The 21,093-nt window shown below is 37.4% G+C and overlaps 1 protein-coding gene across 2 annotated transcripts in view; it reads right to left on the reverse strand.

The window, feature by feature from the left end:
• The window catches only part of LOC128988149 (uncharacterized), a 151,121-nt gene extending 136,114 nt beyond the window's left edge, over positions 1-15,007 (reverse strand). Inside the window, exons 1-6 of one of the 2 annotated variants that reach the window (XM_054409377.1) lie at positions 14,901-14,982; positions 12,869-12,973; positions 10,703-10,826; positions 6,329-6,436; positions 5,934-6,092; positions 4,516-4,601 (exon numbers count right to left, since the gene is read on the reverse strand). In XM_054409377.1, coding sequence (XP_054265352.1) covers positions 4,516-4,601; positions 5,934-6,092; positions 6,329-6,436; positions 10,703-10,826; positions 12,869-12,922 — 531 coding nt within the window. In that variant the 5' untranslated portion in view covers positions 12,923-12,973; positions 14,901-14,982. Of the gene's footprint in view, positions 1-4,515; positions 4,602-5,933; positions 6,093-6,328; positions 6,437-10,702; positions 10,827-12,868; positions 12,974-14,900 lie in introns of both variants that reach the window. The other variant, XM_054409376.1, reaches the window with a different exon arrangement.
• Positions 15,008-21,093: the final 6,086 nt, after the last annotated feature.

Below are 21,093 nucleotides of genomic sequence, written 5' to 3' on the forward strand. Positions count from 1 at the left end.
CGCTGAAGCCTCAGATCACGCCGAGATGTAGGGTCCTTAAGGTTGGGTCCGCGCGCGCGGTCTCACCCTTTCTTTTACTCTTACTCCTTTCTTCTAAGTCCGTGTACGTTCTAAATTCAGTATTGAAATTCGTAGTTTATTCGGTCAGTCGCGGTTTGATTTGTTATTTGTAATGTGTTATTTTAATCGTTGAAATTGCTAAAGCTCAATTTTTAAGTAATAAAGTGTTATCTGATCCCTCATCCACGAGTTTAATTGGTCTCCTGCTCCCAACCGCTACGAAGACTACAAGAGATGGTGTCGACCTGTGACATTACAGTATTGACATTTTTTTAAGCTGAGCCACTGTATAAGACTTAATGTTATAATAACTTAGTTAATCTCATATTTAATAGCTTATTGGCCTATATTTGACTTGGGGTTTCCTCTACCAATTATAGACACATCGTACAGTTTTATGCTAGGCCTAAGAAAATGTCATTTATATTCAAAAGTAATGAATTCCACTGATGAATCTACTCTTAGAAATAAGGTGTAAACATAACAACAGCAAAATAGTTAGTAAAAACTGCAAATAAACACTCTAATATGCGGTTTTCGGCTGTCTAATGTAGTTTCAAAGGCTGAACTTAAGGGTTTGCGAGACAACAAATTTCACGGCTTTACTTTATGCTCTAGAGTATAGAGCATATGATTGACACGAGTATGAAGAAGTTAGTTTTTAAACTAAATCCAGGGCCTGATTAAGGGTCTAGTCGCCAGTAGGCTGACTTTTTTTTGCGCCCCCTCCTCCCTACCACTACCCCTCCTCTCTGCCACCACTTTCAAAATTTCAAAGTATGAATACTAATACTGAATTCAAAAATTAAAAGTGGCCAAAGGCATTATACTACTATTCAGTTTATTTAAAAACATAAGAAAACTGATCATAAATTAATGCATGCTTTGATTAGGAACTTTTAAAATAGTAACAAATCGGTTGTTCAAGGAATGTAAAACTTTTTGATTTAAAATAATGTATTTATTTTACATTTTATTAAACATATGATTGTATTAAATCAAAAGTAGACCTATCGTAAAATATCAAAAAACCAAACAATAATATACATACTTTCTAAATTAACTCTGTTAATCACCTATGCCTAAAACGATTTTATTAGGGCCTTTAGATGGAATTACTTAGTTTACAGAATTTATCTGCAACAAAAAGTATCGTTAAATGTTTTTACAAATCAATTATTACTATAAATATAATGATTATGAAAATCTGCCTAACGCACCCTTCCCCGCCTCATTCCCTATCTGCGCGAATCTTTTTTTGGAATAAAACATTTTTTACGAATCCGGTCCTAACTTTAAGTCTTAGCTGTCTGGCGCCCCGCCCCCTAAAACCCTTGGCTGACTGGCGCCCTAGGCTCCAGCCTAATTAGCCTAATGGGTAATCAGGCCCTGACTAAATCACATTTAGAATTAATATAATAAATAAAACAAACATATTAAAATAAAACTATTAGGTACATTTGCTACGCACCATAAAGCTTTCTATAGGCTATTCATTAACTTAGGCCTACAAAATTCCTTTGGCTACTAAGTTAGCCCACATTGAACTCAAAGTCATTTCTTTCTAATAAAGATAATTCCTAATTTGTGTTTTATTTCTGTGTAATAAGGTAAGTCTTTGTCTTAATCTTATAATTATGAATTATTCTAAGAATAAATAGATTTGGTAAGTTACAATATATAATTTATTAATGAAATACAAAAGATAAGTTATTGGTTGAATTAGCTACAGGGTAAGTTAACAATGATGGTAAATTTTCAAAATGGTGGGGTTCCAAAGTGGATGAAAAGATTCTCTAGGCTTAGGTCTATATTGGGTTGGTTTCTTCTTAAGTACTAATTAATATTCAAATAGATGACCTCTTAATCTCAGGGAGGGGTGGTCGTGCCGGTTCGAATGATATATTAGGCTTCTTTAAAATGCAAATAATTTAATTTAGTTATTGTTCTGAAATAAGTTAAGCTAGGTTCATGATGCTATTAATATAATAATGTTAATGTCCAAAGAAAGATTCCAAATGGTTTCACTGAATTTAATGAAATAAAATAGAATTTGAAGATTAAATTTAGAATAAAAGTTCAATTTGAAATATGTATATCTTGATGAGTTAAGTTAATTTGGCCTATTAGGCTATGCTGATTAAATGTCCAATGAAGATTAAATTTGTCCTTAGTTAAATAAGATGGATGATGGTTACCAAATTTGGAGTGTCTGTCTTCTTATAAATTGGTACTCTTCAATGCACTTGTCCAATACTTTTGGATGATGAGAAATTTAAATTTAGGTTTTACTTTGGGATTATGAATTTTAGTTTAAATTAAACACAATTTCCAATTATAGAATGATGTTCACACTGTGAAGAGTTGGCAGGATCTGGGGAGAGGCAATGGTAGAAGCTCAGGAAGTCCATGTCCATTGTTGAAGTGATGTACAGCTGGTTAATTTACATGAATGACACTTGCCACAGTAATTTTGATTTTCTTTGGATAATTTTGAAAAGTGATACTATATTTAAGATGTTATTACTATATTGCAATTTTCTTACAATTCTATATTATTCTAAATAAATGATTATTGTTGGTTTTTGATGAGTACTTAATAGGTATGGAGAGAATTTGCATAAATATTATATTGTAACATAAAATAGGATGATGTTTCTGTGGGGTGATGGGATATTATATAACATTAAACAAAATTGGATAAAATACTTAACACATTAACAAGAGGAACAAATTAAATAACTGATAACACATTATCAGGGGCATTAACAGACATTATGAGAGAAAATACACAAAATAATACAGAAATTAATGTTAATGATGAATGAATGACATGTAATATTACACATTGAAACTCTAGTTAAACTATCAAAACATATAACTTAAACCGTGTTTTACGAGTAAATCGTCTTCATTTTCAATTTTTCACGGTTAATTAAGGTCTAAAGCCAATTTAGCTTTGGTAGTCGTTCCCTCTTCATTTTAAATTTACTTAACGAACATTTCCATACAGACAATCGGTCTATATTGTATTGAAAATATTTACAATAAAGTTCATTAACAAACTCGTGAGTATGGATCAAAAATATAAAAGAACGACGTCACTGGTTGGAATTTAAGACAAATAATCTCTTCATCGGTTTTGGACGCTTTTTGACAGTTGCATTGAAATAATAATACAAACATGTTTATTTTGGGGTCATTTTTGTTTATGTTTATGATCCGTAATGTTTCTTTTTTATAATCCCTGGAATTATACAAACAACCTGCTCATTCCTGCAGCGCATCGTCGAAAACTACAAAACGTCCTTTTCTTTTCCTTGAGGGTTTCAATTCAATATTAGCGTAGTGTAATTTGGTTTTGCGGTAAAATACTCTAAGTTTTTTGGTAGTCGTATTCATCCCTTGCTTAGTAAAACACCCCAAGTGTATTTATAATCAATGCTAAATAGTATTCGTTGGAATGTTCTTTTTCTTTTGTACTGCATTTAGTAATTTGCTTCTTTACTGTAGATGATTTGTTACAAGCATATGCTACAATTCATTTATTTACATTTTCTTAAAACTCCCATAGCTACTTGACAATCCATAAGACTAATGTTAAAAATATCAAAATTTCAATTTAAGCTTTTAAGGAAAAAGCAGTAGGTAATATGACGCTTAGTATGGGTGATGTTGGATCGCCAGGCTCATTCCCAGCATTCGACCATGGGTGAAGTGGCAGCATGGCAAGGTCGGGTATTTTGTGACCCGAGATTTTGTTGGGTCGCAGATACTTCCAGGCTTTTTTGCACAGAATAGGGAGGGTCGCCAGCAAGACTGTCTGTACTTTCCCGGCATTGCAGACACTGCCAAGTACACCTTCTCTTCCTCTGGCATGTGGCGTGTCCGCTGAACAACTTTGATTTCTGAGATCAAATGATTTTGACTTTGACTTTGATCAGTGTTGACATCATCCCGACAACATCATTGGAGCTAGTCTCCACAGGGACCTGGAACTATGTCAAGCAGTTTGCCGAGGCCATACTTCGAGCTAAGAAGGTTCATTCTCGATCGGTCTTAACCTTAGGAAGAAACTGAGAAGGAAAGTCCTAGTGGCATAGTTAAAAAGGACAAATGTGCTAAACAGTTCCAGGCTAGTGTCATAGGAGATAATGGGGTTTTTTTAGCCAGTAGTCTGGATACATTGAGCCGGTGAGAGTCCGGCACTACTGAGGGGACATTGAGCCTCTCCGTGTGTGTAAACGCATTTTAACCTCCTCCCCATGAATAAAAAAATACACCCGCAGCAGCAAGTTTATAAACTAAGCGGATGGTGTTCCTGGCCTCTGGGGACATCAAAACGAAAAAGTTATTCGATCCCGGGTCTAGGTCTTGCCATGAGACCTACCATAATTTAGCTTATTCCCTAAGGGGACAACAAACAATACATTATTCAAAAAGGGCATATCTTACCTCTCCGTTTAAAAGAAGGTAGGATATCACTCCAAGGCTCCACCAATCTGCTGCATGTCCGTAGAGGCCTTCAAATATTTCAGGTGCTGTACAGAGAGAATATTATCAGCTCATCTGGCAACACTGATCAAATTAATTTATAACTTCAATTTTTATAATTAAAACCCTTTGGCTGCCGCGGTCCGATATATTGGACGTCTGCTAAATGTTTGTTTACTGGCCACCTCTATGTCCAAAAGCCACAAATAACACACCAATCGAATCAGCATAGTCTGGGCTTCATGTTTGCAAAGGTAGCAAAGGTGTAGCAAACAGACTGCCTTCGTTTGGGTTTTTTTTTTCTCGGGGTGGACAAGATTTCCCGAGATGGCGTCGTCTGACATTTGTCAACAGTGATCATGTGTTTATAGATAACTTCTTAAGACTTATAAGTTGTGTTGATGCGTTTTTAGTTGGTAAATATGACTAAACTTGGTTGAAATGAGTCGACAGTGAGTGAAGAGACAATATTTTATAACGTGACAGAGATTGTTGTGCAATTAGTGAGTTGAGTGATGATTTCATAAATTCTCTAGGAGTTATTTGTAGATAATTTCTTTATATCCATACCTTTGGCAGATTATCTGTATGAAAGGATGACTTACATTACAGGCACTATGAGTAAAAACAGGAAAGGTATACCTGATGCTGATGCTTTAAAATAAAAATTTGAAGTAGGACAAAAAGTTTACAACCGTAAAGACCACAAATTCATGGTTGCATACAAGGAAAAAGACTACGAAAAGAACCCAGTACTTCTTCTGTCAACTAAGAGTGTTGCAAAATCAGTAGTAAGAAATAATGAGGTAATTGTAAAAGAAAAACCAGAGATAATAGATTTGTACAACTCCTTCGTGGAAGGTATTGACCATTCAGACCAGATGTTAACTTATAGGCTGCGCCTACCTCGATGAGCGACAGACTGTTCAGTATTAGATATTCTGAACGAAATTCAGTAGCCTATTACAAATTTTTTCAAGAATGATTTTTAACTTATACCTACCTTATATATATATATATACAGTATAAGGAAAACCATAGTGGAAAAGACATGAATAGGTTTCAGTTCACATTATCTAAAATTGACAGTATGACCATAAGATACGTGGCTTGACGATACATAGATACGTTCAGTAAAAGAATTATTCAAAAACAGATTTTCTCCGAGGAAATTTCTTACAATCCCCTAACCAAAAAAGAAGCCTAGTGGTGGAGCCCCCAGCGAGCCCAAGGCGAGTTTATATTTATAAGATGATGTATTCAACATCTACTTTGTTCCCATATTCCACACATTAATATTTTTAATACTATTTGTTATGTATATAGATTTAATTGTTTTAAACACTAATTTAATGTTAATTTTATTACAACACACTCACCCATAAACTGAAGGGTGCCACAAATAGTAGTAGTTCTTCGTCCATATTTAAGGTGTTTTGCCAGTCCGAAGTCAATCAGTTTCACATGTCCACAACTGTCCAAAACAATATTTTCTAGTTTCAAATCTCTGTAGATCACACCAGCATTATGTAGAAAGTCTGAAAATTTATAAAAATATAAATCATTAAAACCATTAACATTTTTATTTTAGCTCAATGATTTTGAGGTCAAGCTGTAATAAACTCTCATATTTAGCAAATTTATTTCGTTAAATGAAATATTAATGTAGTACTTTAAGTATAAAAGAGATTTAAATTGCATCATCATTTTGAAATACTATAAAGTTTACAATAGGTAAGATAATGTTACATCAAAATAAATGTCATAAAAATACCTAATGCTATTGCCATCTCAGCAATGTAAATACGGGCCAAATCTTCAGGCAAGACTCTGTATTTGTTCACCAACTCCCACAACTCACCACCACACATGTACTCGCTCACTGAAACATAACCTTGGTATAAGTTGATATGTAATTTGGGCCAGTATCATCTGGAACTGTAAGAAATTATGATAATGGACTTGAGTACCCTAATGTACATTGCACACAGGTTTAAGTTTTTGTTTTTTATTTAAATTGGCATATCTTAAGTTAAATAGGACTTGCCAATAAGAATAGAAAGATGTAGTGAAGTTTTACTTTGGGTTTTTACTTTTACTGATATAGAAGTGAGGACAGCATATTTTTAGAGCAAACTTTATTTTACAATTATTATAAAACTCTTCAACAATCTTACCCAAATGCCAAAACTAAAAGACTAAAAATCAAGAACTAACTTAAACTCATTTAATCACAGAACAAAACATAACATTATTTGTTTTCATTTTCATAATAAACATAAAACCAAATTATCAGCTGATTCCAATATATTACACTTTTCCCTCCTCATCGTCTACCCCACCTTCTCTTCTTCGCAGTTGATCCGAATGTTTTCTTTTTATCACTCCACCACACATGACTTCATAAGAGTATAAGCCATTGCGTTTGACTATTGTTCCTGCTATCCAACCAGGGTTATTCTCTTTTTTCATCCATACTTCTTCCCCTTCACTGAATGCTCTTAAGGTTTTCTTTTGAGTTGGATTTGTTGTTCCTTACAAAATTTCAGATCTAATTGTTGTCTAAGGTTTGGTTTCATGTTGTCCAACATAGTTGGCATTAAGGTTACCTGAAAATCTCCACATATTCTAATTGTGCCATTTTCCTTCTCAACATTTACTGTTGGTGTAGCGGTGTTGCCCATTCGATAGGAGTTTTGGAAGGGTCTACCTTTTCTATAACACCGTCACTTACCAGTCTGTTTAGTTCTTGCTCAACTCTACTTCTTAGTGGAAAAGGCACTCTGCGAGCAGGAAAACACCTAGGCTCTGAGTCACTCTTAACATTTATCTTCGCCTGATAGCCTTTAATTGTTCCCAATTCTTTCTTAAATACATCACTAAACTCTGAAATAACTTGTTTAATTTCCTCTTCGGTTACTGTAGAAGCATTTTCATCCTTATTGGCGTTATCCAACTTACGAATCGTAACACTAGGTGGTGATTTCATGTTGAAGGCAAGCATCCATGGTAATCCAAACAAAGGTGATTCGTTTCCATTTACCACAGCAGCCTTAAGTTTCGTAATCTGTCCATCAACTTTAACATTAACTTCACACTCTCCTAAAACATCCAGGGTATTGTTTCCATAAGCGACAAATTTTGTTTTACATGCCCTCAAATTTGGTGATCCAATTTGTTTCCACAGAGGTGCATCAATCATCGATGCTCTAGCTCCTGAATCAAACTCCATGGTGGTTGGTACTTCATTTAGGGTAACATTAAGTTGAGCTCTTGGGATCTTCCTATTAGGTTTAAGTTCAGAAATTCCTTACTGTACCTCTTCTTTCTCAGATTTTATGTCTGTGTCGTTGACTTGGTTCAAATAGGCCTTTTTTGAACGACAATGTCGCGGAAAATGTACCATCTTTCCACAGAAGTGACATTGTTTTGTCTTTTTGGTTCCACATTGTCGTGAGAAATGAAATGACCATGCTTTCCACATTAAAAACACTTAGACTTTTGAGCTGGACAAAATTCTCCACTGTGTACTAGTCCACACTGATTACAATCTTCTGTTGAATGGCTGTATGTTTCTTTTGCCAAAGATCTATTTTTCTTATCATAGTTATGTACCTTGTTAATTACAGGCATAGCTTCTTCTAAAATATTCATTTCCCGCTTAGCTCTATCCATGGCTTCAGCTAAATCTACCAACTCATTTAAAGTTAAACGTGAACCATCTTTATTTATGCCTTCTGGCCACCTTTGCCTGATTTCAACTTCAAACTGTGGAAAGTTAACGCCACCAGCAAATCTATCCCTTACTCTTTCCTCAAAATACCTGTCGTATTTACAGTAGGAGGCTAACTCTTTTAAATGTAAGACGAAATTTGAAAAACTATCATCATTTCCTCTCACACATTTTTCAAAGTCTAGTCTCGCTGCAAAGATTGTTTTACTAGGTTTATAAACACACCGAAATGTATCAAGCAGTTCAGTCATTAGTATGTCATAAATTTGCCTAGGTAAAACGAAGTTAGATACCTTTTACTAAATTAACCCAATTAACCGATTAACCCAAGGGTGAACTTGCTGTATCAGTCGTCTGGTCCAGCGTCCCCGTGTCTCCTGTTCCCAGCTCTCCTGCCACAGCTGGTAGGTGCGGGTGCGTCCCTCTGTTCGTGCCTGGTCCTCCCCACGGCGCTGATAAATTGCCTTTCTCTCCGTTGCCAAAAGTTTGACGGGGATGACTCCAGCAACCACCAGGACGGCGGGTTCGGACACTGTTTGGTAGGCGGATGCTACTCTTAGTGCTGCCTGACGCTGCACTCGGATGAGCCGCATCCTATATACCTCCTTATTGAGAGCGTCTGCCTACACCTCCGCACCGTACAAGAGTACGGACTGGACAGAAGACATTAACAGCCTTCTAGGACTGGACCGAGGCCCTCCGACATTGGCCATCAACCGGCCAAGAGAGAGGAAACCACCCTAGCGGCCTTGTCCGCTGTACAGAAAATCTGATCCTGCCAGCTTGCCCTTGAGGACGGTATCCATGCGCTGCTAGTTAGCGAGCAGAGCAGTACCAATACAGGCATATGGACACATCCTCTTGATTCCCTGACGATCTTGGCCGGACTCACCATTAACAGGGGCTACACGCCAACTTTCCGGCGGAGGCAAACGATCCAGAAAAGAGCCAGGAGAGTCCGGGAGGATTACATGGCCAGTGACCACCAGTACGCCATTTCTGATTTGGTCCTGGATGAGAGCCAGACAACTTGCTACCAGGGTCAAGGGAGCCCGTAGGGCTTAGACAGACGTCAGAAGTCAGAGGCCTACAAAGTGATTATGAAGTCTCTTTACCAGGCCAAATACAGTTGCTGGGAAATTAGGGGACAATGTCAATTCCAATCAGTGGGAAATACTCAGAACTTTAGCACTCACTCTCCACCTTCGTCTGATATGGATGTATGTGGATAATAGTCAAGTCCCTTCATCTGGCTCACACGCTGTGCCCACTAATAGAGTTCAAAAGGGTTGATGACATTCCATTGTTCAATATATGGACGTAGTGCCAGCCCCTTGTCGTTGTCCCCTCGTCAGCTTCAGGAAGGGCGGTCAAATGTTGATGCTATTGAGGAAATTAATCGAGCTGTGATGATAGCGGATTTTAACCACTACTCTTGTCAGGTTGTGCTGGATATAACACTCAATGTGAGAAACGCATTTAAATCCGCAAGGTAGTATAATGCTAGACGCTCTGGAGGACATATTAAACTTCCCGGTAAACCGCCCATCATAGGCAAATAGCTCTCGTTCCACCTACTCATTTATGACACTACGTAAGGCCCGCAGACGATGAATATCGCTTCTGGTGCCACACTCAAGGATCCATACTCGGCCCAGACATCTGGAACGTCTCCTACACAACAGCCTCATAAGGTCTAGATGGCTGAGGAAACTGTATTAGTTGGGTATGCAGGTGACACTGCGGCTTTGATAGCTGCAGGTAGTAATGATCCCTGGCCAAGCTGAAATTGAACCGAGTCATGTGTACCATCATTGCATGGATATCAGACTACGGTCTCTCACTTGCCCTAAGCAAAACCAAAATAGTGATTCTGACCAAAAATTGGATTGCCCCCATCATGCCATTGAGGGTGTGTGCCATTTTCCCGGACGTACCTTTTCAGGATGGGTAAAGCTGTGTCGCCCAATTGCACCTACTGTCTGAACAATACTGCCTGAACAATCCCAACGACGCCGAACACACTTCCTATTATTGCTTGCATTGGGAAAGAGCCTGGCTGGAGGGTCAATGGTGGACACGGTCCTCCCGATTATGGAGGGTGAGGACCATTGGACCTGTGTGTCACACTTTGTCAAAGGTATTCTCCGTGCCAAGAAGCTTGACCTTAGCTTGGGTGTGGTCTAAGTCATAAAAGAACTGAATACCAGAAACTGTGCGAGCCCAAAGGGATTTGGTAACATGCTGGCCTGACTTGAGGAAATGTTACAAAAGAACCCAGGTCTGAGTCCAACTGATTAGAGACCTTCCCTTACTTCATTTTTGTTAAGATAGAATCTGCCGTGATAAATGAAATAATTTGAAAGAGATTACGTGTTATTCACTAACATTAAATATTAAATATAATTCAATCACCTATAAAGAGAAACCGGTGGTTCTGCCAAAAGTACTTGCAAGCCCCAATGAAAGGGTGATGTCCACAAGATGATTGGATCATAACCTCGTCCTTCACTTGGTTAATTCCATTCTCTTCTACTACCTGGAAAAGAATAATTTATTATTTAACAAAAAAACAACAGGTGTGGGGTACCAAATTTTAAGGGGGGTAAAAACGTAATGCTATTCAACAAACACCATAACTTACCAGTTTTCATCCACAATAACCTACTCCTAGGCCTATGTGTTGGCCATAGCTTGGGCTATGGGCCAAAGAACGTAGGCCTACTTTTAATCACAGTGAAGTACATACATACACTCACACAACATAATTAACAGTAATAGCACTCCATTTCACCAAATAAAGTTAAACCGACCGATTTTACGAATATTTAACGCCAATGACAACATGACATAACCTCGAACTGGTGTTTGTTGTCCAACGACAGACGACAACTAGACGATTCTATTACAAAGGTTAGCTACCACACTAGTTAGGTTCCTTTTTACGTATTACGTTATTTCTGTTTTATCTTACGCATACTTAAGACTTAACTAATTATACCTTATCGTTTTCTTAAAATCCCGTTTCGAATTATCTAAATTTAATATCTTAACTTGAGTCTTGACCCGCCATTTCCTGCCTGCCAGTGACTAGCGGTGGCTATCGTTTATTTTATTTTAATTAATCAGTTTTGAAATTACGATTTCTCCGTTCGCTTAACAAATAATTATCACGTCTAAATTATTTCTTGTTTTCACCGTTTTAATATCCCGAGACTTATCAACTGAGTTCTAAACCCCGTCTTTGGTGGGTGAAAGAACCAAGTCTGGGAGTAGGCCGATTTGACAATCAGCAACGAATATTAATATCGAATCTATTTTAAATCACCGCACGATAGATTCTCCGTTCAAATATATTAATCAGGCTCTGACGACTCTGTAGGGATTTTTATTCTAGATTTTGTTCATTCGATCATCGTACTTTTATTTTTTTTACTAGAGTCTTTAGTTTAATATTTTAAAGCTTAAGACGAGTATTTTATCGCATTGGCCCAGATAGAATACTCACCTGCCCTACATAGTGAATCTAAAAGTTAGGCAAAATTTACCAAACCCTTTAACGAAGGCTGGGATGATATAACTCCAACTGAGCGTCTGCAGGATTTCCTGAACGTTTATAGAGCTCTGAGCCTTCGATTAAATTTTAAATAAATTGATCAGTCAAAGCCGTGACAACTTCGTATCGACCCCTGGATTTTTCTCGGCTCCTTCTGAGCACTCCGGGGAAGAAATTTGAGTGTGGCCGGTTCTAGGGGTAGGCCTAGCCTGACTTAGGTGAATACTAGTTTATTCCCCCCCCCTAGAATTTTGCGTCACACAGGCTCAACAAATTGATTTTAATTTTATTTTCATTGCAATTTTAAACTGGACTCAGCTGTCTTTGACCATTTGGCTTTTTATAAATAGGGCCTTGCTAAATAAGTAACAATGCTCAGTATAAGTAACAATGCTACATTACAGCATCACACATATCCTATCTACCTTAATTTACATTAGGGTTTAATTTTGTTTAATAAAAAAAGGTTGGTGGCCTCTTTTAACCATTCATTTGCCCACCCACATAGGCTTCGGACCTGTGCGTAGAACGTATCCTGCAAAGCAAGGGGTGAGCCGGTACAGTACAAGGGTGAACTTTACTGATAATAAGTAGTGGTAGGTAAAAGGATCTAAAACCAAAGTGACTGCCTTGAGCCCAATGTCCGCGGTGCTACCAACTGAGCCACCAACTCACAGAACCCCCTAGTGCCATCCCAATCTTATATGGTAACACATCAAACTTCTAATATTGGTAATTTGTTTTTGGTTTTTGGTTTTTGGCATTTACAACTTTCTACAAGTTACGGAGAGAAAAGCTATAACAGTAAGAGCATTATCTAGTATCAGTACAACACCTCTGGTGTGTTCAAAAACGCATGATAATTTTAACTACCTAAGTTACTGAAGAGGTTTAATACTTTTAGAAGAATTTCAAATTTGTAATCTACAGTTTATAAAATCCAAGCAGTAAGCTGTTCCCCACAGCAAATCTAGGCCAGGATAGCCAGTTTTAGAATAATTTGGAGTAATATGTTAACTACAAACCTTTGCTTTGGCTAATATTTTCATAGCATATTCTTCTCCTATGTCATTTCCCATTTCTACTCTGAATACTCGGCTGAAAGCGCCTCTCCCAATCTCTTCACATATCTGTACAAAAACAAAATCTAACCTTAAATGAGTGTCCTGTTCATCCTATCTACCACAAAATCCCTAAAACCTGGCCTAAAGCCATGTTTATCAAATAATGACAAACAATAACGTTTTACTGAATTCGCATGGTAATATCACCGTATTACTGCTACAACTGAATAGGAAATTGTGTATGGAGGGAGTGTTTACGCTGGACAAACATCAATAATCAAATAGTCACGGCAAGCTTTTTACTATTAGGATTCAGAAGGTTTAACACTACCCAAGGCTGGATGTACACTGTATGAGATAAGACAAAACATTCTGGCTAAAGACAATTTACACAACACATTGTAGCATGAGTTTAAAGGATCTGGTTAACACTGCATTGAACTTGATAATACTCAAAAATAACATGCTTTAAGACATAAAACTGTACGGTAAAGGTCCTGCAAATTTTGTCTTATAACAAAATCCAAGATATTCCTGTCTATTCAATATTCATCCTCTCTAAACACACAGTTGCTCCTTCCACCTTTCAGGAGGGATTGTCAGAGTTTGTCATGTGACATTTATAGACACCTTAAAATACTTTAAAAAAAAACAAGAAACATGACAAAGAAACCTTGCCTGGAACTTCCAGTAGCTAATTAAGTATATCATAGAGTGTCCAATGAAAATCTATCACTATCTACCATATTTTATATGATAATAAATAATAATAATAATAATAATAATAATATGTAACGACCCAAAAGCCGTCAAGGGGTTAAAAGCCGTTTTTTAAGTTTTATTTAGAAGTATTAGTTTTCGTTCGGGGTAAACCGCGCTCGCGTTGACAACGGCATCGAAGGAGCAGGCCTACGTCATCGTAGTGGGGAGGAAGTTAGTTAGCTACCCTGCCGCCAGGAGCGATGGGGAAGAAGGGCCAGAGGAGCAGACCTCAAGTTCAGTTGTCTACCCGCCTCAGATCGATAAGGACGTTGCTGTTTGGAGCAATCCAATAATTAGTAAAGACCCGAGTCATCCTGGTGAGTTAGATTAAGTGTTCCCCTTGGTGGCGGAGTCCTTAGCTATTGTGTGCTACCGATATAGAATTTCGTTTAATTTTAGTTGTAGAGAAGTTTAATTTTTATTTTAATTGTGCCCGCAATTGCGCGCTGCGCGCGACTTGCACGCTTTTTCCCGTCGTCAGCACACATACTCTTGACTCTTACTTGCCACAAAATTTATTTCATTCACCCGAGGAATATCCGTGGGGATTATTCCGTTACCCCGAGCCGTCCTACGCAAATTTGTTCTAAGAAACACCGCATCAACTCTGGTGATCGACCGAGTTTAATTCTCCCGACACGTTTACTTTGGTGATTACCAAGTATAACGACCGAATCACGTTTTAGTTAAGTTTCTAATTAATTAGGTCATCCGCATTCTCGATAATTTATTCAAAATTCTAAATTTAGCTTCACATATTTTTCGAGTGGCTATGATGAGCACTAGTTAAAGGTAAGCTTAACATTGTAAGCATTATTGTTATAATTAATATTCTGAGCTAATAAACTCGAAACGATAATTAATTAACGAACACGTTAGAGTCCTGGACTATCTCATAGTAGGCTAAGCTATCTGGACAAATTTAAGGTGTGACAGAATTTCAGGTGAGACGACAATAACGCACTTTAAAATCTGATTTTGTCTCTCAACCCGAAATTTCGTCATAAATAATAATAATAATAATATATGTAAGTTACTTACTGTCTATGAGTAGCCTAAACAGTATGATAAGTCTAAATATAAAATGTTTAACTTCAACAGTTTTTAGACTGTTTAAATTTACTTTACGTAAATTTAATGACAGTAAAAAGCTGTGATAAAAATATCAAACATTTAAATTAAAAATTGAGCTCTGTAATAAAAAAAACACTTGAGTTTGTAGGTAGCTTACCTTAAAACTATTTTCACTGATGCCACAGCCAATTTTGAACTCAGGTAAAAAAATAGACTCGCTCACTTTGACAGGCCAAACTGTCTTGGACACTCCGCTGATCTCGGAAAAAGTTGAATCTCTCCTATACAATCAAAGCTACTTTTGTTTTAGTTGTACAGTATACAGAAGCAAACAGTAATAATTGTAGTTTAGGTTGGCTAAAAAAAAAAGTTAGATATTTTCGTGTATATCTATATCTATAAAAGAGGAACTATGTATGTGTGTGTATATAAATATATACTAGAGAACCCGTGCGGCTCAATGAGTTGCATAGTATGAAACATAACGCCAAGGAAAACGTTATGCTTAAATTTGAGTAATTCTAGTTACATCTTAGAGTTGTTTAAACACTTGTTAAAAACTAATTTTAAATATCTCTATTTGCGTCGTCAAGGCTCACTTACATTATTTCTGCTCTCAGTTTTAACTGATAAATTCTAATGAATGCTAAACGATCTGCTTCAATTCGAGTTAACATGTTGCAACAAAGTTTTTCCAGCATTGAGAATTGAAGACCGTTACCTTACTGATAAGCTGTGTTAAGTAATTTAAGTTGGGTCATTTTATTTCTTTGATTTGAGACATCCCCTAATCAAACAAATTTTCTCCGTAGAGAATCATAAAAAGTGGGGTGATATCAACCATTTCATGTGCTCCACTTTTTACCCACAAAATCTGGGTTACCAACTGGACAGTCATAATCTGCTTTGAATAGGCTAAAGCAGCAAACACCATTGAAAGTTGGTTAACATATTTTAACATGTTGTCTGTCAGTCACAGTATTTGTCCCGCATCAGAACATTCTCACGTTGTTCTGTTCAGTAGAGTTTCTCTTAATACCTGTCCGAAAGTTTTGAAAGTATGGATTCATTTGTCGAAATAGGTTGGATAACTCTTGTAGCTAAAAGATTTGGATAGCAATTTTCATTTTTCTCTTGAACAGCGTATATTATTTGCCTCCCCTGAATTTTAAAAATAAACTTGACCGTAACTACTCGATTGTTGAATACATAAACACTAATTCCTTCATTCATGTTTGGTCACTTATATTGCCACTACCGGTATAACTTTCAATAGTAAATGAGTTTTTGAAACTTCTTATTATTGACTTGAAATGTCTGTATTTTGTTGGTTAATTCAGTCAAAAAACTTTGTATAAGTTTGTCCGAGGAACTGGCAACATAACCTAGAAGTAAACAATCCATTTGCGTTTTTTCTCAATTGAAGTAGAGCGAGTATTACAAAAGTTTACAATAAAAACATAAGGTCCGTCAAGATTTTGTATAATCTTACTACTTTAACTCATCATAGTCAAGGCATTAATATAGTTTATACTACAGTAAATGCTTTATCTGTCAGTGTCAGAAGTAAACATTTTCTTGCATGCATTCATTTGATATGACATTAGGCAAGTTTACCTTACCCGTGACAACACTTGTGCTTCGTATATTTTTTTCACTTCCAAAGTAAGTTGCATAGCAGAACTGGCAAATATTACTCTTCTCACCAAGTGAATGTGTATCTGTTAGACCACACCTCTCTTTTTTTACTCTCCTTATACGCATAAAGATATCTTATTATTAATTGTCTCCTCTGTTATGAAAGCAAATGTTTAGAAACCAAATTGATATGGTTTTATTCAACTTAATAATCAGCTACATTTTACATGAGAGAATTGCACAAAACAGTAAACAACATACATAAACAAAACAGTCTTAAATAAAACAGCTGAAGAAATATTTGACAGTACAAAAGAAATCATATTACATAACATTCACCCCATCTTTTTTTTTTAAATGTAATCCCTTAAATAGGTGGGAGGTCTTCGGACTCTAGTGGAACGACGCAGGTTTGTTTCTTCGTTATCCCTCACAGAAGTAGGGGTCACGGTCTCATGCAGAGGGGATGTTTCGATTTCAGATTGAATAGAGTTCCCAATTTCAGATTGAAGCAGGTTTGATTCACGTCTCAGGTCTTGAAGAACAGGATCTAGTTCTTGACTGGGATTTTCCGAAGTCACTTGCTCATGCTCTTGTTGGATAGCTTCAGGGGGAACAGCGAGATGTCGCACCGATACCAGAGCCTCTCTACCATCTCTATACTTGATGCGAGCATAGTCTGGATTAGCCTCTATCAGCTGAGCTTGTTCCACTAAAGGTTCATATTTGTTATTTCTTACATGCCTTCTCACTAATACTGGTCCTGGATTCATGAGCCATTGAGGTTGAGAGGTGCCATAAAATGATCGTCTCTGGTGTTTGAAAAGACGTTCATGTGGGGTCTCATTTGTAGCTGTACATAGTAACGAGCGTATACAATGCAAAGCTTCTGGCAAAAAATACTCCCACTGTTCTGTCTTCAGTCCCTTGTTTCTCAGAACAAGAGATACAGTCTTCCAAATCGTTCCATTATATCGCTCAGCTTGAGAATTACCTCGAGGGTTATAAGGTGAAGATCGGCTAGTGGCGATTCCTTTAGAGTGTAAGAAATCACTCAGTTCTTTTGACATGAATCAGAACCTTGGTCGGAGTGGACAAAAGCAGGCATACCAAAGATGGTGAAGATTGATGTAAGTGCTTTGATGACAGAAGATGCTGATGTGTCCGAGCAAGGAATAGCAAACAGATATCTTGAAAACTCATCAACAACCGTCAGTATATATTTATTCCTTGTCACAGATGGTATTGGTCCCTTAAAATCAATGTTAAGTCTCTCGAAAGGAGCCATTGCATGGATGAGTGTTGATGGGGTTTTTTGATAGAATCGAGGTTTCACTTCCGCACAAACAGAGCATGACGCAGTCATTCGCCTGACATCTTCGATAGAGTAAGGGAGATTTTTACTTTTTAGGAAATGAACCATTCGTACTATTCCAGGATGTCCAATGTCACAATGAATTCTACGGAGTTTTTCGAAATCTCTACAAGAGATGGAAGATGAAACTTGTGAAAATGCATCTGCTACTACGTTTTCCTTGCCAGAACGGTACACTATGTCGTAAGAGAAAGGTGCTAGTTCCAATCGCCACTTTAAAATCTTGTTGTTCTTAACCTTTCCCGCGTGTTTCTGATTGAACATATAGGACACAGATTTCTGGTCTGTAATTAATTTAAACCGTCTTCCAATCAGGAAATGCCTCCATTTCTGTATTGAATCGAATATTGCGAGGGCCTCTTTTTCCACAGCAGGTAGATGTTGTTCACTCTTAGCTAGGGTTCTTGAAAAGAAACATATTGGCCTACCAGCTTGTGAAAGGGTAGCCGCTATAGCTGATTCAGATGCATCTGTTTCTACAGTAAATGGAATATTTTCTTCAACTGCAGACATACTGGAGTTCGCTATTTCTTCTTTTAATGTCTTAAAAGCCAATATTTCTTTACGCCTACTGGGAATGATTTGACTGTAGTAAGGCAATGAACCTTCTCAGAGAATTTAGGAATCCACTTTGCGTAATAGGACAACATGCCAAGAGCTCTTTTAAGGCTTGCATTATCAGTTGGAACGGGGAAATTCAAGAGTGATTGCAAGCGGTCAGGATCAGGACGCATGGACATGTTTTCTACAATGTACCCCAGAACTGGAATGCTGGTCAACGAAAACTTAGATTTTTCTTTGTTCAGGGTAAGATTATACTTTTTAGTTGCTTCCATGAATCTCTGTAGGTTTTGATCGTGTTCTGCTTGGCTACGACCACAAATAGTTACATCGTCCAGATAAGCAAACGTGTCTAGTAGATTTTCATTTTCTATAATCTGATCAATAGTTCTTTGAAAACACGCCACAACATTTGTTACGCCGAAAGGAATTCGAGTGTATTGGTAAAGTCTCCCATTAGCTTCAAATGCAGTGAATGGTTTATCTTCATTCCGAATAGGTATTTGGTGATATGCCTCCTTCAGATCGATTGTACTGAACACTTTATATTGAGCAAGCTTAGAGACAAATGATTCAATGTGAGGTAGAGGGTAGGCGTCAAGCTGTGTGAATTTGTTGATGGTTTGAGAGTAGTCAATACACAGACGTCTCTTGTGCCCATTGTTGACCACAATCACTTGGGCTCTCCAAGGTGATTTACTCGGTTCAATTATTCCTTCTGATATAAGCCTACTTACTTCACTTTTTATGAACTTGCTATCATCTTCAGAGTAGCGGCGGGACTTGATGGCTACAGGCTTGACGTCATTCGTTAGATTATCAAACAGTGGTGGGGGTGATACTTTAGCCCTAAGTAGATTGCAAACGTTGAAGGGTGGGCGTTTACCACCGAAATTCAGCTCCACAGCAGAATGTTGCCGAAGGATGTCATGTCCAATTACAACATCGGCACATAAATCAGTTAAGACGAGCAGCTTTGTCTGTGGGTATTCATGGCCATCGCACACCATGTCAACAATACAGTGGCCAAGAGTTGATGAAACATGGCTTGTTGATGCCATCGATATTTCATGCTTTGTTGGGTATTTAGAAATATTGAATCTTTTCACAGTAGCTTCAGATATAAAACTGTCGGAACTCCCAGTATCTTCAATAAGTGCATCTACTGGTTTGCCATTTAACATCAGTGATACTGTAGCTTTTGAAAGACATTTTTGTGAGGCAGCAACAAGAGAAGAAGACATTGAGTTTATTTCTGTCTTTTCACTTTGAGTTGTTTTACCCTTAAATGCCCTACTTTGGTTGCGAGAATTGCAAACTGTTGCCCAATGGCCTTTCTTGTCACAAATATTACAAACTGAGTCTTTGGCAGGACAGTTGGCTCGAGAGTGTCGTGACCGTCCACAAAAGAAACATTTTTCTCTTCTTATCGAGGATAATTGGTGTGAAGACGAATCAGAAGTTGCCTGAGAAACATTTGTATCAGTAACATCAACATTTTTAGGAGTTGACTGAGATAGTGATGTGCGATACGTATCGTATCGTATCGGAATATCGCGATACGCGAGGGACGATACGATATTTCGATACGATATTTGAAAAACGATACGTATCGTATCGCCTAAAACGATATTTGTATTTATATCGGCACATAGAGCGATACGATTCATGTCAAAACGATATTTTTAAGCTTTTTTTGCGCAGGCCGAGCAAACTGCAAAATCTGTACTACTGTACTCTGTGGATGTGTAGTTTGAAAGTGGTTTGAAATAGGAGTTTTTGACGTCTGTAGTTTTGGTTTTTACTTGATAATGTACCAGTCCCATCCCAGTCCAGTCCATTTCCTTTCCACTAGCGTGCTATCTAGCACTAGCAGTGCAGAGTGTAGCTAATCAAATTCTGGTGGTGGGAACTGTCTGTGGCAATTACATTAATGTATCTGCAATCCTAAAATTCTATGGGAAGGATAGGGAAACAGGTCCAAGACGTAGGGAGTTGTGAAGGAAGTAGTAAAGGCGAGCAGTAAGCAGTGTCGAGTGTGGAAATGGATTAATGAATGTATCTGCAATACTAAGACTGTTTTCAGAGTAAACTAATGATTTTCCCCGAGCAAAGCTTGGTCCCCAGATACTTATATAATTTGCCGCTTCTAGGTTAGGTAGGGGAGGGGGAAAACGATACGATACGTATCGTTTTTCGATATTTTTGACGATACGATTCGCGTATCGCGATACAGACGCCCGATTCGATACGGCGATACGATATTTTTTTCCGATACGTATCGTATCGCTGTATCGCGATACGCGTCCGTATCGCCCATCACTAGACTGAGATATAGAGTTACAAGGGCTTGAAATATATGAAACCGCCTGATTTTCAGCTGATTCCAAGGTAGTGGCTTGATTATAAGCTTCTTCAAGAGTCAAAGTTAGATTTTCAAGAAGTCTTTGTCGAATGGACTGTGATATTAATCCTCGAATGAAAGCGTCTTCTTATGTACTCGTTGCGATTTTCATTAGCAGTGACAGATTTAAAGTTGCATGCTTTACTAAGTTCTTTGAGTTTTCGAAGATACTGATCAATATTTTCTCCATGTTCCTGTCTTCTAGTTGCTAGTTGATGACGCGAATATACCTCATTAGTAGGCTTTATAAAAAGTTTGTCAAGAATAGATATAGCTTCAGTATAAGAATCAGCCTCTGAGATTATTTCATATATGTTGTAGTCCACAAAATTAGATAGAAGTTTTAGTAGATCATCTTCTGCAGCACATATT

This window comes from Macrosteles quadrilineatus, unplaced genomic scaffold (genome assembly GCF_028750875.1).
Source record: "Macrosteles quadrilineatus isolate MER2022 unplaced genomic scaffold, UCM_ALF_1.0 Scaffold_2__2_contigs__length_208266976, whole genome shotgun sequence".
NCBI classification, from domain to species: domain Eukaryota; kingdom Metazoa; phylum Arthropoda; class Insecta; order Hemiptera; family Cicadellidae; genus Macrosteles; species Macrosteles quadrilineatus.